The 16,005-nt window shown below is 45.1% G+C and overlaps 1 protein-coding gene across 1 annotated transcript in view; it reads left to right on the top strand.

Moving 5' to 3' along the window:
• Positions 1 to 16,005, top strand: part of LOC130120437 (titin-like) — a 260,908-nt gene that overhangs the window by 148,500 nt on the left and 96,403 nt on the right. The window contains 26 exon segments of the mRNA XM_056288973.1: positions 40 to 191; positions 480 to 627; positions 769 to 946; positions 1,483 to 1,604; positions 1,774 to 2,061; positions 3,132 to 3,428; positions 3,678 to 3,864; positions 3,966 to 4,081; positions 4,329 to 4,628; positions 4,837 to 5,136; positions 5,436 to 5,541; positions 5,718 to 5,914; positions 6,184 to 6,489; positions 6,877 to 7,030; positions 7,182 to 7,306; positions 7,429 to 7,547; positions 7,725 to 7,905; positions 8,372 to 8,674; positions 9,827 to 10,011; positions 10,147 to 10,363; positions 10,494 to 10,796; positions 10,922 to 11,078; positions 11,821 to 11,963; positions 13,690 to 13,808; positions 15,036 to 15,213; positions 15,529 to 15,813. Of these exon segments, the coding sequence (XP_056144948.1) occupies positions 40 to 191; positions 480 to 627; positions 769 to 946; positions 1,483 to 1,604; positions 1,774 to 2,061; positions 3,132 to 3,428; positions 3,678 to 3,864; positions 3,966 to 4,081; positions 4,329 to 4,628; positions 4,837 to 5,136; positions 5,436 to 5,541; positions 5,718 to 5,914; positions 6,184 to 6,489; positions 6,877 to 7,030; positions 7,182 to 7,306; positions 7,429 to 7,547; positions 7,725 to 7,905; positions 8,372 to 8,674; positions 9,827 to 10,011; positions 10,147 to 10,363; positions 10,494 to 10,796; positions 10,922 to 11,078; positions 11,821 to 11,963; positions 13,690 to 13,808; positions 15,036 to 15,213; positions 15,529 to 15,813 (5,166 nt within the window).

Below are 16,005 nucleotides of genomic sequence, written 5' to 3'. Positions count from 1 at the left end.
AATCTGTTCTGTGTGTGTGTGTGTGTGTGTGTGAGACAGCTTCTCCCAGTGCACCTAAAGATTTCAAGGTTCAGGAGGTGACTCGGCAGCATGTCCACCTAACCTGGGAAGCTCCAGAACATGATGGAGGAAGTCCTCTGACTGGATACCAGGTGGAGAAACGAGACGTGTCCCGTAAGACCTGGATCAAGGTGAGAGCATGTGTACTCACTGTTGTCCTGAACAAACTCATTTGGCTCAGACCAGTCTAAACACAGTTCAGCTGTAAAAGACTAATGGTAGTGTCACCAACATAGTCATAACTCAGTTTGTCCTTAGTTTGTCAAACCAGTGTGGATGAAGCATAAAACTGAGGAAATAGATGGTTTGTTGGAAGAGAGAAGTTATTTTAGCTAAGCTAAATGCTCTAAATACCTTCTTCATTGCAAAGTGTAACATCAAACTGAATAAATTAAAGCGCCTGTCTCCTTGTCTCCCAGGTTGTTACTGGTCTCCAGGACCAGGAGTATACAGTGACTGATGTGATTGAAGGAAAGGAGTATCTGTTTAGAGTCACAGCCTGCAACAAATGTGGACCAGGAGAGCCAGCTTACACAGATGAACCCGTCAATGTCTCTTCTCCTGCTAGTAAGGAACTCATCAAATCATCTCCACACTGTCTACAGCTTTAGTGGTGATCCTTTAGAAAACACTGACATGACTCTTGAAGTCTCAGAAAACATCTTGGCATGATTCCTCCCTCACTCTCCATCTGTCCTGTCTCTCCAGCCGTCCCTGATCCTCCAGAGAACCTGAGATGGAGGGACAAGACTGCCAGTGGAATCTTCCTGACCTGGGAGCCTCCGAGGTACGATGGTGGCACTGGAATCAGAGGCTACAATGTGGACCGCTGCCAGAGAGGAATGGACAAATGGGAGCCCTGTGGAGACATGGTGCCTGAACTCAAGTATGTACACAGCAGAGCTTCGTCTTATTCAACACAGGGAAGTCTTCTTCACTGCCTCTTAGATGAGTAATGAGGAGAAACAGAAGTTCTGCTTCATAACACATTGAACTCTTGGCTTTCTCTGTGGAACACAGGCAGCATTTATGTATATCAATGCATCTGTGCACCATTTTAGGGTTTTTTTTCTCCCTTGTCTCTATGCTTTGCCATGATCTATTTAGGTTTTCTTGTGTTTGTTATGACCCTCTTGCTGTTTTTACTGTGTGAAGCACATTGGATTGCATTTAAATGAATGACATACATTAATAAAGGTGAATAAATGACTGAAAATGACATGCAAAAGCCACATCAGTGTAAGTTACACACCACACAGTAGAAAAATAGAAGACTGCAGTATGTCTTTGAAACCCTCTGAGATGTGTCAAATCAGAAGAACATAGCAAAACTGGGTCAAGAAACTGTCCATTGAGAATGTATTTGAGCAGTGTGTTAATGGAACCAGAATGAGTATCTATAAATGTTTCTGTTGTGTCCAGATGTCAGGTCACGGGCTTAATTGAGGGCCAGTGGTACGCCTACAGAGTGCGAGCCCTGAACCGCCTGGGAGCCAGCAGACCCTGCAAGGCCACTGATGAGATCCTGGCTGTGGATCCGAAAGGTAGGCTGGGTCAACACTAGTCTAATGAGGTTTATATGTGTTGGACAAAGAAAACAACCAAGATTTAGGAAAGATATTTTTCTTTTAACAAATCATTGAACAAAAATAACTACATGTTCCTCCTGCCGCGTCTTCCTCATAAGTGTTAACATAACTGGGGACTTTGCAGAGCCTCCAGAGATCCAGCTGGACGCTAAACTGCTGGCTGGTCTGACGGCCAAGGCTGGAACCAAGATCGAGCTTCCTGCCGAGGTGACTGGAAAGCCTGAGCCAAGAGTGAAGTGGACCAAAGCTGACTTGGTGCTCAAACCAGATGACAGAGTCTCTATCGACACAAAACCCAGGCACTCCACCGTCACCATCGCCAAGACCGTGAGAGATGACACCTCCACATACATTATTGAAGCCACCAACAGCAGCGGACGCGCTACTGCCACTGTTGATGTCAATATTTTGGGTGAGCTAAAGCTTAGCTGGTCAGGTTGAAATAACTCTGGGTCAAAATGATAAATATATTCATTGAGCTCAGTCCTGCTAGTAATATTATTAATCAGTAATAATAGTGACAGTGGCATTGACTGCTCCCAAAGATGTGGAACAGGGATAGTCATTGCTGTGTTCCTGTCTCCTTGTGATGATTGTCTTACAAGCTAAAACTGATTTTGGATTTTATTTATGAGTACAGCAGTTTGTGAAAGTATTACACAGCATATATAGGACTAAAACCACAATGAGAGCTTACCCCCTCACGTCTTTTACCAATAAATGGGCTTCTTGTGGAGGTCCGGGTAGCGTAGTGGTCTATTCTGTTGCCTACCAACAAGGGGGTCACCAGTTCAAATCCCCATGTTACCTCCGACTTGGTCGGGGGTCCCTACAGACACAATTGGCCGTGTCTGTGAGTGGGAAGCCGGATGTGGGTATGTGTCCTGGCCACTAGCACCTCCTCTGGTCAGCCGGGGATGCCTGTTTGGTGGGGTGGGGGGGGGCTGCGGGGAATAGCGTGATCCTCCCACGCGCTACGTCCCCCTGGTGAAACTCCTCACTGTCAGGTGAAAAGAAGCGGCTGGTGACTTCACATGTATGGGAGGAGGCATGCGGTAGTCTGCCGCCCTCCCCGGATCAGCAGAGGGGGTGGAGCAGAGACTGGGATGGCTCGGAAGAGTGGGGTAATTGGCCAAGTACAATTGGGGAGAAAAAAGGGGGAAAATTCCAACAAAAAAGGGGCTTCTTGCTGGATACTTTACAATATAATACAGATATGAATGCCGGAAAGGTGGCTCAGTTCATCTGGACACAACGTTTTGCAGGAGAAACATGTCATCACTCATCGAAGTGACTGTGTCAGTCTCAAAGTCACTTAGTTGAGTGATGAAACGTTTTTCCCACCACACGTTGTGTCCAGATGAACTGAGCCACCTTTCCGGGATCTCCTTACCTGGATTATTCTGCATGCATCAAGACACAGCTATCAATGAATGCAGTCTGTAAATAAAGTTTAATTCCTCAAACGTTCCCCCTTCACAGATAAGCCTGGTCCTCCTGCTGCTTTTGACATCTCTGAGATCACTAATGAGTCCTGCTTCCTGGCCTGGAATCCTCCCAGAGACGACGGCGGGTCCAAGGTCACCAACTACATTGTGGAGCGGCGTGCTACTGACAGTGAGATTTGGCACAAGCTGTCATCCACCGTTAAACAGACCACCTACAAGGCCGTGGGCCTGGTCAGATTTAAGGAGTACATCTTCAGAGTCTTTGCTGAAAACCAGTTTGGCATTGGAGCACCAGCAGAACATCCCTCCATCATTGCCAGATACCCCTTCGGTAGGTCACTTAACATCTGGAGTATGCCCACAAGCCTCCTATGTGGAATACACAAGTAAAGGATTTATTTACCAAATGTTTCTTCTTCTACAGAAACTCAGAGGTACCAATAAAATGCAAACTGAACATATAGAATAGTTGTTAAGAAAGCTCTTTAAGTATCACGGGAAAAGAATATGAATAAAAATAACAGGAGCTAAGTCAAGTAGAAACATTTGAAGTACTAGAATTCCTCTCGAATATCCCCAGATACTCCTGGAGCTCCTTACAAGCTGGAGCCCTCAGACATTGCCAAGGACTCCCTGAATCTTTCCTGGTATGAGCCCGATGAGGATGGCGGTAGCCCCATTACAGGCTACTGGGTGGAGAGATACGAACCAGACCATGACAGATGGATGAGATGCAACAAGCTGCCCATCAAAGAGACCACCTACAGGTCAGTTTGCCTACTAAAGTTAACAATCAGAGTTTGTGGAACTCATGATTCTTAAGTGATTTGGCATGTAGCTAAACAGCCTGGTTTGTTTTTCTGTGCAGGGTGAAAGGTCTTCCTACTAGGAAGAAGTACAAGTTCAGGGTTTTGGCTGAAAACTTGGCTGGAACCGGAAAACCCAGCAAGGAGACAGACCTGATCCTGGTCAAAGATCCTATTGGTAAAAAAAAAAAAAAGGGGGGGGGGGCCTTTATCTGCTTCCATCTGATCCTCTATCATTGCTATAAAATAACCTCTGAGATCCAGAACAAGGTCAGGTTAGATTAGACCATGGGTATTGGACTGTTAGGTGTGATAATTGAATGAAGTCTTTTCTGTGGAATCATATGGAGTTCTATTCCAAGTCTTAACTGGACACTGAAAGTGTATGAGTAGATCCGAACACTCTTATCTCTCTCCTTCCCCAGATCCTCCATGGGCTCCTGGTAAGCCCACAGTAAAGGATGTGGCCAAGACCTCTTGTTTCCTCATGTGGACTAAACCAGAGCATGATGGTGGAGCCAAGATTGATGGCTACGTTATTGAGATGTTGAAGAGCGGAACCACGGACTGGATCCGTGTTGCAGACAATGTCAGTCTCCTAGAGCACTTCCTGAAGGGCCTGATGGAGAAGCAGGAGTACTCCTTCCGGGTCAGAGCTGTCAACATAGCAGGAGAGAGCGAGCCCAGCGAGCCCAGCGATCCTGTGCTCTGCAAGGAGAGACTCAGTAAGTCCTAAAAGCTCTGCTAGAAAGTCACCAAGTCATGCCCACTCTTGATATGATCTTCCCTCTTTACAGTTTAGTTTTCATCTGAAATGTATCACAAATGAAATGTATGTTTAGCTTGATTTGCATCTTATAGCTCATGATATAGACCTTATTGACCTGCATTTTCTTTTGAATGAATTCTCTTCCTCTTTACCGCCTTCCTCAGACCCTCCCTCTGCTCCTCGCTGGCTGGATGTGATCAACATCAGCAGGAACAGCGCTGAGTTGAAGTGGACAGCCCCCGAGAAGGACGGAGGCTCCCCCATCACTAACTACGTGGTGGAGAAGAGGGATGTCAGACGTAAGGGCTGGCAGACAGTCGACACCACCGTCAAGGAGCTGAAATATACAGTGACTCCCCTGAATGAGGGCTCCCTTTATGTGTTCCGTGTTGCTGCTGAGAATGTCGTGGGACTCGGACCTTTCTGTGAGCTTGAAGACTCTGTGCTGGCTAAGGACACCTTCAGTAAGTTATCTGAGAATGGAGGTATGAAAGAATTAATAATTGAATGACCAAATGAATGAATGAATGATGAATTAATTATGTTTAGACCTAACTGAAAAGTCCTCTTGACATTTGCACTCATTTTATTCTGTGTATGTAAAGAGTGTTGGAACACGTCATTTGATAATGCCCTTTAGGTTACGCTCCTTTCCCATGGGTAAAGGACCGTAACCTTAGAACGTACCATGGGAAAGGCTCAGCTACGGTATAGCAAGTTTAGAAGTTTGAAAAGGTTAGCACGTGTGCATTTCCTATTGCAGCTACACCTGGACCTCCCTATGCCTTGGCTGTTTTTGCTGTGACCAAGAGATATGTGGACCTGAATTGGGAGGCCCCCAAGAATGACGGTGGCAGACCCATCCTCAGGTATGGATGTGTAGTAAGATGTTAAAATGATCTTAGTGAAGTATTGACAGCTCAGAGTGTAAATTAAGTAGACAAGATGAAACCTATACTGCCATCATTTTAATATCATTGGGATACACGGCATGCTACCTGAAGTGAGAGTTCTGAAGGTCCGTTCACTTTTCTGTGCGCTGCAGATATTCCATAGAGAAGAAAGAGAAGCTGGGAACTCGGTGGGTGAAGTGTGGCAAGACCTCTGGTCCAGACTGTAAATACAGAGTGACTGATGTCATTGAGGGAACAGAGGTTCAGTTCCAGGTCTGTGCTGAGAATGAGGCTGGAGTAGGACACCCAAGTGAACCCACTGAGATCCTCACCATAGAGGACCCCACAGGTTGGATATGGTTTTACCACTTCCTACTTTGTTCATCACCTGGTTCCAGTTAAACGACACTATCTGAAGCCTCATATCTGCTGGGATGGTCTATTGTGTCAGTCACCAGTCAGTGGCTGGTAAAATAATGGATGTAGAAAAAAATTACTTCTCTGTCCTGAATATAGATCCAATCCACTAAAGATGAACTGATGACAAACTCAAAACACAGATAAACAAGTGATAATACAGTATAAAAGTTTGGGCCTGTCCTGTGTGACCCTGTATAGGTGTCCCATCTCCTCCCATTGAGCTGCATGTGACGGGAGCCAGCCGGGACTACCTGGCCATTGCTTGGAAGCCTCCGGAGAGGAATGGTGGCAGCCCCATCACCGGCTACCACATCGAAATGTGTGAGGCTGGAACAGAGAAGTGGATGAGGGTCAACTCCAGGCCCGTCAAGGAGCTGAAGTACCATATTGAAGAGGGGGTGGTTGCTGAGAAGGAATATGTTCTGAGAGTGCGCGCCATCAATGCTGTCGGAGTCAGTGAACCCTCAGACATCTCTGAGAATGTCTTCGCTAAAGATTCTGACTGTAAGCAAATTCCTTTACCCTCCTAATGCATGGTTGCAGACCATATCCTTCACTATTACAATAAGAATCAGACTGCAAAATGGACATGAATATAGACAGACAGACAGGCAGACAGACAGGTAGCCAAACACGGGATATACTGTTGAATAGCACTAGTAAAGCTAAAGCTAGCATTTTACTAGTCATGTTTTCTTCTCCACATAGATGATAAACCTGCCTAAAGACGTTTGTCTCCAACTATTCTGCGTAGTCACATGAAGTTACATATTTGTAGGACAGTTCATGAATAGAGAACTTACTCAGTGTTACAATCTCCCAGTGAGCTTACTGCGATGACACAGTCTAGCCAGTCACTTTATGTGATAACAGGTGGTTTTCTTTCTGAAGGTAACCCCACCCTGGAGTTCCAGACTCTGGACCTGGTTGTGGTGGAGACAGAGAAGATGAGCATCCCAGTTCCTTTCAGAGCAGTGCCCTCACCTAAGATCACCTGGCACAAAGATGGCAAGGAGCTGAAGGCCAGCGAGCGACTAGAATTCAGGTCTAAATTCAGTTCTCTGAAACATAATGGTTTAATGACATCAGCTGTGTTTTCTAAATGTCTTTTCCATCCAGTACTAATAAATTCCTATTCACACAAACGTCTGTGATGAGCTGAAGGAAGGCATGACTGATGGTGTTGATATTTACAGGAAGGAGTACACTTCCTGTCACTTGGAGGTTGCCAGCTGTCTGCACGCTGATGCAGGACAGTACAAAGTCACTCTGGAGAACAAACTGGGAGCCGCCAGCGCCACCATCAATGTTAAAGTCATTGGTAGGTCAATTACATTCTTCATCATGAGAAAATCCCCTTTAGTAATCTGTCCAGTATGTTTGCCAGGCATATCCTGAGGTGTGACTGTTCCGTAACGATGTCTCTGTGTCTTCTGTCCTCAGGCCTGCCTGGACCCTGTAAGGAGATTATTGCCACAGAGATTACAAAGAGTTCCTGTAAGGTGTCCTGGGATCCTCCCGACTATGACGGAGGAAGCCCCATCCTGCACTATGTTCTCCAGGTCAGTTCTCCAGCCAGTCAGCTGGATCAGACCCACTCCCCGGTTGGGGTTATACGTCTGGCCTTTGTGTCAAGGGAACTGGCCTAGTGGTCATTTCTGAATTGCTGTCTGTCTCACTGAGGATGGGTAAAGATTAATTAAACATCTGTTCTCATCCAAACCCCCTGTCCCCCCCAGCGCCGTGAGGCAGGCAGAAGGACATATGTCAACATGATGTCAGGAGAGAACAAGGTGAGCTGGCCTGTTAAAGACCTCATTCCCAACGGGGAATACTACTTTCGGGTCAGAGCAGTCAACAAGATCGGAGGAGGAGAGTACATTGAGCTGCGCAACCCTGTTATTGCTGAGGACCAGAAACGTAAGACATAGACAGACATCATACCACTGCATATCAAATAACGAACAAGACCCATCAGTTATCCGCAGATATTCATCAGCACATGTCAGTGTTTTCACAGTATAAGCATCTTTAGTAGTTATGATCTTATTTTGTTTGCTCTGCTGCCCCCCATATTTGGAACATCCTCCTGGACCACCTAAGGGCTCCCCAGACTCTGACTTCCTTTAAAACAGGCCTTAAGACACTTTTATTCAGAAAGCTTCTAATTTAACCATGTAGTATTTTTGTTGTTGTATGCTTTTACTGTTTTAATGCACCGTCAGGCACATGAAAGGTGCCACAAAAATAAAATGCATTAATATTATTTTGTATTTGTCCAAACATTTTCTCCTATTCCCCTGACTACTACATCAGTAATGTCCAGCGTATTCACTGCCAACATACAGTGTTATGTCAGTGCTAAATAATGGTGTCTTGTTTCCAGATGCCCCAGACCCACCAGTAGATGTGGAGACCCACAACCCTACTTCCAGCACTGTGACCCTGACCTGGAAGCCTCCTATGTATGACGGCGGCGCCAAGATCATGGGCTACGTCCTGGAGAAGCTGCAGAAGGGCGAGGAGAAATGGGAGAGGTGTAATGACTTCCTGGTGCCCGTGCTGTCCTACACTGTCAGAAGGCTGACAGAGGGGAAGAACTACCAGTTCAGAGTCAAAGCTGAGAATGCAGCAGGAGTCAGTGAACCCTCCCGCAGCACGCCATTCGTCAAAGCCTCTGATGCTATCGGTAGGGATGCACACGTACTACATGAATACCGTCTATGTACTATACACCATGTGTCAGAATCAGAATACTTTATTCATCCCCGAGGGGAAACTGGGTAATGTACAGCGATAGATCAGTCACTCAAGTCTCCACCTGCAGTGAATGTTTGGGAACTATACACAAGGTATCAGGCGCGCAATGGCGAAGGACCCACAAAGCAGACTGACACAGGTAGTAAACGTTCCAAAAAGGTTCAGTCAGGCAAAAGGGTCGGTACACGGGAAACCAGTCAAAAACGGCAGGCAAAAGGCAGAGCCACAAAAAACCGGCTATGGTCAAAACAATCACTGGGAAGACAAGGAAATACTGCTGGACCGCTCACACGGGGGTAAGAACGAACTGGCCACACCAGGGAGCAAACACATGGCTTAAACACGGCACACGGGGGGAACACATTAGGGCGGGACACATTAGGGCGGGACACATTAGGGCGGGACCGGTAATCACACAGGAGGGAAACCTGACAGGAAGAGACATCTGCCAACAAGAGACAAACTTTAATCGCAAAATAAAACAGGAAACGTTGGGAAGTATGCAAAACACATAAAACACGACCGAGGATCTGGAGCGGGTCATGACACAAGGACGACACAGTGACAACAACACAATGAAAGGGAAGAATACGCAAGGGATAATCCACAACAGGCTGTGCATTAAACACAGTCCGAGGCAAAGTGCACACCTAAGAACGCTTTAGCCCATTTGTACCACGGCCGCTTACCAAAGAATTCAAATGGAGGCTTTCACTTGTTTTATTTGTTTGTTTTTATGCTCACGGCGCCTGCTACTGATGCAGCGTGCTGCTGTGGTCACATAGCAACTTTGTGGCCAACATGTGAGTTTAGGACAGTGATTAAACTTGAGCCGGACTACGTGTGCAGATACTACTGTCCTACACACAGTCCAGCCAGTCCAAAATGAGTATTCTCTGTGACCATGGAATAATTTATGATGCAACAGAGGACATCATACAGTTATACCGTTGAAGATGCTGCTCTATATCCACCATTTCTCCATCTGCTGGTGTTTTTGGATTATGTAGCTGTCTTTTGAGAAGTTACACTTTGATATTTTTAGACTTAAGCTTTGTGTATTTGTTGTTTTGTCTCTCAGATCCTCCTAAAGTATTCCTAAGTGGCAGCCTGCAGTCTGGGCTGAGCATCAGGAAAGGCTGTGAGATCTGCCTGGATGCCAACATCTCCGGCTCCCCTTACCCTCAGATCACCTGGTACTGGAACAACCAGGTGATCAGACCAGAGGCCCTCAGGAAGAGACCTGACAAACCCATCAAGAAGAAGGTAGAGAAGACCGACGCAGACCAGGGCAAGGAGGAAGGTAAGAAGGAGGAGAAAGAGAAGAAGGAGGAAGGAGAGAAGAAAGAGGAAGGCGAAAAGAAGGAAGAAGGAGAGAAGAAAGAAGGAGAGGAGGTAGAGAAGAAAGAGGTGGAGAAAAAGGAGGAACCAGCAGAACCTGAGGTTGAAGAGTCTGAGTATCCAACAATCAATGAGCGCCTGACCATCAATAATAGCCAGAAGGGAGAGTCCTGCGTTGTCGTCGTGGATACTGTGCGTGGTGACCATGGTGTCTACACTGTTAAGGTGGAGAATGACCATGGAATAGCCTCTGCCTCCTGTGAGGTCAACGTGCTTGGTGAGATTCTGTTCTGTTCTATTGTTGCTTTGCTTGAATCTGGCGACATTAAGTTGAAATGCACAGGATTTGTCAAGCTTCTTAGATGCCTGGTGAAACACTGATCCGCCCTGCATCTGTTCTCTTCCAGACACTCCTGGACCTCCGGTGAACTTCCGTTTTGAGGAGGTGAGAAAGAACTCTGTCATTTGTAAATGGGATCCTCCTCTGGATGATGGAGGCAGTGAGATCCTAAATTACACCCTTGAGAAGAAGGACAACTCCAAGCTGGAGATTGGCTGGAGCACCGTCACTTCCACCTTGCGGGGATGCCGCTACCCGGTGCCCAAACTCATTGAGAAGAAGGAGTATATCTTCAGAGTGGTGGCTGAGAACAAGTTTGGAGCTGGCCCAGCCTGCATCTCCAAACCCCTCATCGCCAAGAATCCCTTTGGTGCGTAGCACTGTTATTTAACACACACACACCCACACGCACACACATTTTATGTGTGTGTGTACATATATATAATTGTTCTGAACTAAGTATTAAACACCAGAAACTGCCCTTTCTTGTTGCAGATCCTCCTGGGACTCCTGATAAGCCAGAGATCGATGACATCACAGCCCACAGCATGCTGGTCTCCTGGAATGAGCCCAATGACAATGGGAGCCCCATCCTGGGTTACTGGGTAGAGCGCCGTGAAATCAACAGCACCCACTGGGCCCGGGTCAACAGGTGACTGACGTCATGCTCACATCACTGTGGAACGAGTGTGAAGGGCTCAGTGAACCTTGTAACATCAAATGGAAGATAGAAAAGAAGAAGTAACATAGAAATAAAGAGAAAGAGAAATAGGTTTGATTTCCCATTAAGGACCATCAGGTATGAGAACCATTCTATTGTCCAAATGTTTCACACTTAGCTACAGAAACGGATTTTACATAGTGAAGATGGCACGGTGGCACAGTGGTTAGCACGGTCGCCTCACAGCAAGAAGGTCCTGGGTTCGAGCCCCGGGGTAGCCCAACCTTGGGGGTCGTCCCGGGTCGACCTCTGTGTGGAGTTTGCAGTTTCTCCCCGTGTCTGCGTGGGTTTCCTCCAGGGGGCTCCGGTTTCCTCCCACAGTCCAAAGACATGTAGGTCAGGTGAATCAAAGACATGGAGGTCAGGTGACTCAGACATGTAGGTCAGGTGACTCAGCTGTACTACATTGTCCCTAGGTGTGTGTGTGTGTGTGTGTGTGTGTGTGATGGCCTGGTGGCCTGTCCAGGGTGTCTCCCGGCCTGCCGCCCAGTGACTGCTGGGATAGGCTCCAGTGTCCCCGCGACCCTGAGAGCAGGATAAGCAGTAAGCTGAAGGGTGGATGGATGACGAAGCTGCAGAAAAGTGTCCCGGAAGTGAATGAAGTGAAAGGATTTGTGGATGACATCTTTTTCTCCAGCAGTATGTGAATGATGCCCTTTGCCTTGGCCAACAGGGACCTCGTCACAGACACTGAGGTGAACGTGGAGGGTCTGATAGAAGGACTGACCTACATCTTCAGAGTAGCAGCTGAGAACCAAGCAGGACCTGGAAAGTTCAGCATCCCTTCAGACCCCAAGACTGCCCAGGCCCCGATCTGTATGTCCCTACACAGACACCAGTACTCACCTCACAACCATCAGTGTAGATCTGCTACAGCCACCTGCACCATCATTTTAAAAGTTCCACACAGTGATCAACAAGTTGTAACTGCCTCTGTTAGCATGTTGGTTATGTTATCATGGCCCCCGCATTGCTGAAGTCATTACAAAGCAGCAGCGGCTGGATGAAGGGAACCTCGGACTTCCAGGGGTTTTCTGTGTTTGTTAGACGAGCGTAGTGAATTCATGCTGGACTTCAGTTCATTCACCTGACCTGTTTTAATCAAGTTAGACCCACTGAGATAAACATCCTATGTGACTATAGTGAGACCTGCCATCATGCAGCATAACATACAGTAACAATGTAGTATCACACTGTATGGTGACATGAAGTACCTAATACTTCATACAACATAACATACAGTAACAATGTAGTATCACACTGTATGGTGACATGAAGTACCTAATACTTCATACAACATAACAAACAGTAACAACGTAGCATCATCCTGTATGGTGAAATGAAGTAGCTAATACTTCATACAACATAACATACAGTAACAATATAGTATTATACTGTATGATGACATGAAGTAGATAATACTTCATACAACATAACAAACAGTAACAATGTAGTATTATCCTGTATGGTGACATGAAGTAGCCAATACTTCATACAACATAACAAACAGTAACAATGTAGTATCATACTGTATGATGACATGAAGTAGCCAATACTTCATACAACATAACATACAGTAACAATGTAGTATCACACTGTATGGTGACATGAAGTACCTAATACTTCATACAACATAACAAACAGTAACAACGTAGCATCATCCTGTATGGTGAAATGAAGTAGCTAATACTTCATACAACATAACATACAGTAACAATATAGTATTATCCTGTATGGTGACATGAAGTAGCTAATACTTCATACAACATAACATACAGTAACAATATAGTATTATACTGTATGATGACATGAAGTAGCCAATACTTCATACAACATAACATACAGTAACAATATAGTATTATACTGTATGATGACATGAAGTAGCCAATACTTCATACAACATAACATACAGTAACAATATAGTATTATCCTGTATGGTGACATGAAGTAGCCAATACTTCATACAACATAACATACAGTAACAATGTAGTATCATACTGTATGATGACATGAAGTAGCCAATACTTCATACAACATAACATACAGTAACAATGTAGTATCATACTGTATGATGACATGAAGTAGCTAATACTTCATACAACATAACATACAGTAACAATGTAGTATCATACTGTATGATGACATGAAGTAGCCAATACTTCATACAACATAACATACAGTAACAATGTAGTATTATGCTGTATGATGACATGAAGTAGCTAATACTTCATACAACATAACATACAGTAACAATATAGTATTATCCTGTATGGTGACATGAAGTAGCCAATACTTCATACAACATAACAAACAGTAACAATGTAGTATCATACTGTATGATGACATGAAGTAGCTAATACTTCATACAACATAACATACAGTAACAATGTAGTATCATACTGTATGATGACATGAAGTAGCTAATACTTCATACAACATAACATACAGTAACAATGTAGTATTATCCTGTATGATGACATGAAGTAGCTAATATTTCCTTGCGTGAGATGTGTCCTGACTTTAATTGTGTGTAATTGTGTAGTACCTCCTGGACCTCCTGTAGCCAGAGTGGTGGAAACCACAGACTACTCCATCGATGTGGAGTGGGATCCCCCTGTGGATAATGGAGGAGGAGAGATCCTGGGATATCACGTTGACAAGGTCAGTGTGTCCTTGAAGACAGGGAAGGTCGTTATGCTACACAACTCTGACACTATGTCAGAGTTGTGTAGCATAACGACACCATGTCAGAGTTGTGCACCATAATGACACCATGTTAGAGTTGTGTACCATAATGACACTATGTCAGAGTTGTGTAGCATAATGACACCATGTCAGAGTTGTGCACCATAATGACACCATGTCAGAGTTGTGTACCATAATGACACCATGTCAGAGTTGTGTACCATAATGACACCATGTCAGTTGTGTAGCATAATAACACTATGTCAGAGTTGTGTAGCATAATGACACTATGTCAGAGTTGTGTAACATAATGACACCATGTCAGAGTTATGTACCATAATGACACTATGTCAGTTGTGTAGCATAATAACACTATGTCAGAGTTGTGTAGCATAATGACACTATGTCAGAGTTGTGTAGCATAATGACACCGTGTCAGAGTTGTGTAGCATAATGACACTATGTCAGAGTTGTGTAGCATAATGACACCATGTCAGAGTTGTGTAACATAATCACACCATGTCAGAGTTGAGTGGCATAATGACACTATGTCAGAGTTGTGTAGCATAATGACACTATGTCAGAGTTGTGTAGCATAATGACACCGTGTCAGAGTTGTGTAGCATAATGACACTATGTCAGAGTTGTGTAGCATAATGACACCGTGTCAGAGTTGTGTAGCATAATGACACTATGTCAGAGTTGTGTAGCATAATGACACCATGTCAGAGTTGTGTAGCATAATGACACTATGTCAGAGTTGTGTAGCATAATGACACTATGTCAGAGTTGTGTAGCATAATGACACCGTGTCAGAGTTGTGTAGCATAATGACACTATGTCAGAGTTGTGTAGCATAATGACACCATGTCAGAGTTGTGTAACATAATGACACCATGTCAGAGTTGTGTAACATAATCACACCATGTCAGAGTTATGTACCATAATGACACTATGTTAGAGTTGTGTAGCATAATGACACCATGTCAGAGTTGTGTAGCATAATGACACTATGTCAGAGTTGTGTAACATAATCACACCATGTCAGAGTTGTGTAGCATAATGACACTATGTCAGAGTTGTGTACCACCTTGCTACAAACAAATCCAGCACTTGTCGCTGGGTTTGCTTGGCGTATAGTTGGCGTGAGTATTTCCCAGAACACAGCAGATTGCAGCCTGTGTATCCCCCTGGCTTCTGTAGGCCATGGCTGGTACCAAGGACTGGTCCAGATCTACAGAACGCCCCTGGAAGACCCGGACCTTCACAGTGTATGGAGTCAGAGAGGGAGCCAAATACCTTGTTCGAGTAATCGCCTGTAATGCTGCTGGAGAGGGAACGCCTGGTTTCACTGAGTCGGTGTTTGTCAGAAACCCCGCAGGTCAGATTCCTACACTTACACCTGGGAAACTGCTGTGAAAATATGTCTCAATTCACTTTTAATCCAGTCAAAGCCAGTTCTGTCTGGATAACATGATACAACCTTATATCGTTTTATGTAATGCAGTGGAATGTCGGGCAATGCAGTAACGACCTCGAATGACACATCTTAAAATGAACGGTGTTTGTCACTTGTATGTCTGAGGAAAGCTTCAGCATGTTAGCTAGAATGGAAGTGTGTGATGTTCCATCAGGTTGTCTGCAGATTCTACTGATGTCCTCTAAACTGCTGTGTGTCGTGTGTTGCGCTCCACAGAAGTACCAGTGATTGAGCTGGACCTGTCCATCAGGAACGGCGTGTTTATCAGAGCAGGAGAGAACCTCTGCCTGCCGGCCACTGTCACCGGGAAACCCCAGCCCTCCATCACCTGGGTGAAGGATGACGCCAAGCCAGACAAGGACCGGGTGGAGATCATTGACGATGCTAATAAGAGTATTGTCTCTATCAAAAATGTCCAGAGGAAGGACTGTGGCAAATATCAGATCACTGCCTGCAACCCCAGTGGTACCAAGTCAGCCTGGACCAGAGTGGAGGTCATGGGTAAGAACACACAGATATTTCCATCTCTACAGCGTTGACACGTCTATCCACTTCAAACCCAATACATTACATTTGTACATGGAGGGAAGAGTTACTTCATAAGTGTTGAGGTCTTTAAAGCTGTAACTTTCCTGTTATCCAACCAAATGGTTTTTTGATAGATCAAAAGAGAAGTTTCACAAAGTCCAAAGA

This window comes from Lampris incognitus, chromosome 11, assembly GCF_029633865.1.
Source record: "Lampris incognitus isolate fLamInc1 chromosome 11, fLamInc1.hap2, whole genome shotgun sequence".
Classification (NCBI taxonomy): domain Eukaryota; kingdom Metazoa; phylum Chordata; class Actinopteri; order Lampriformes; family Lampridae; genus Lampris; species Lampris incognitus.
The sequence above is the reverse complement of the archived record's forward strand: the minus strand, read 5'-3'. Positions and strand labels throughout refer to the sequence as shown.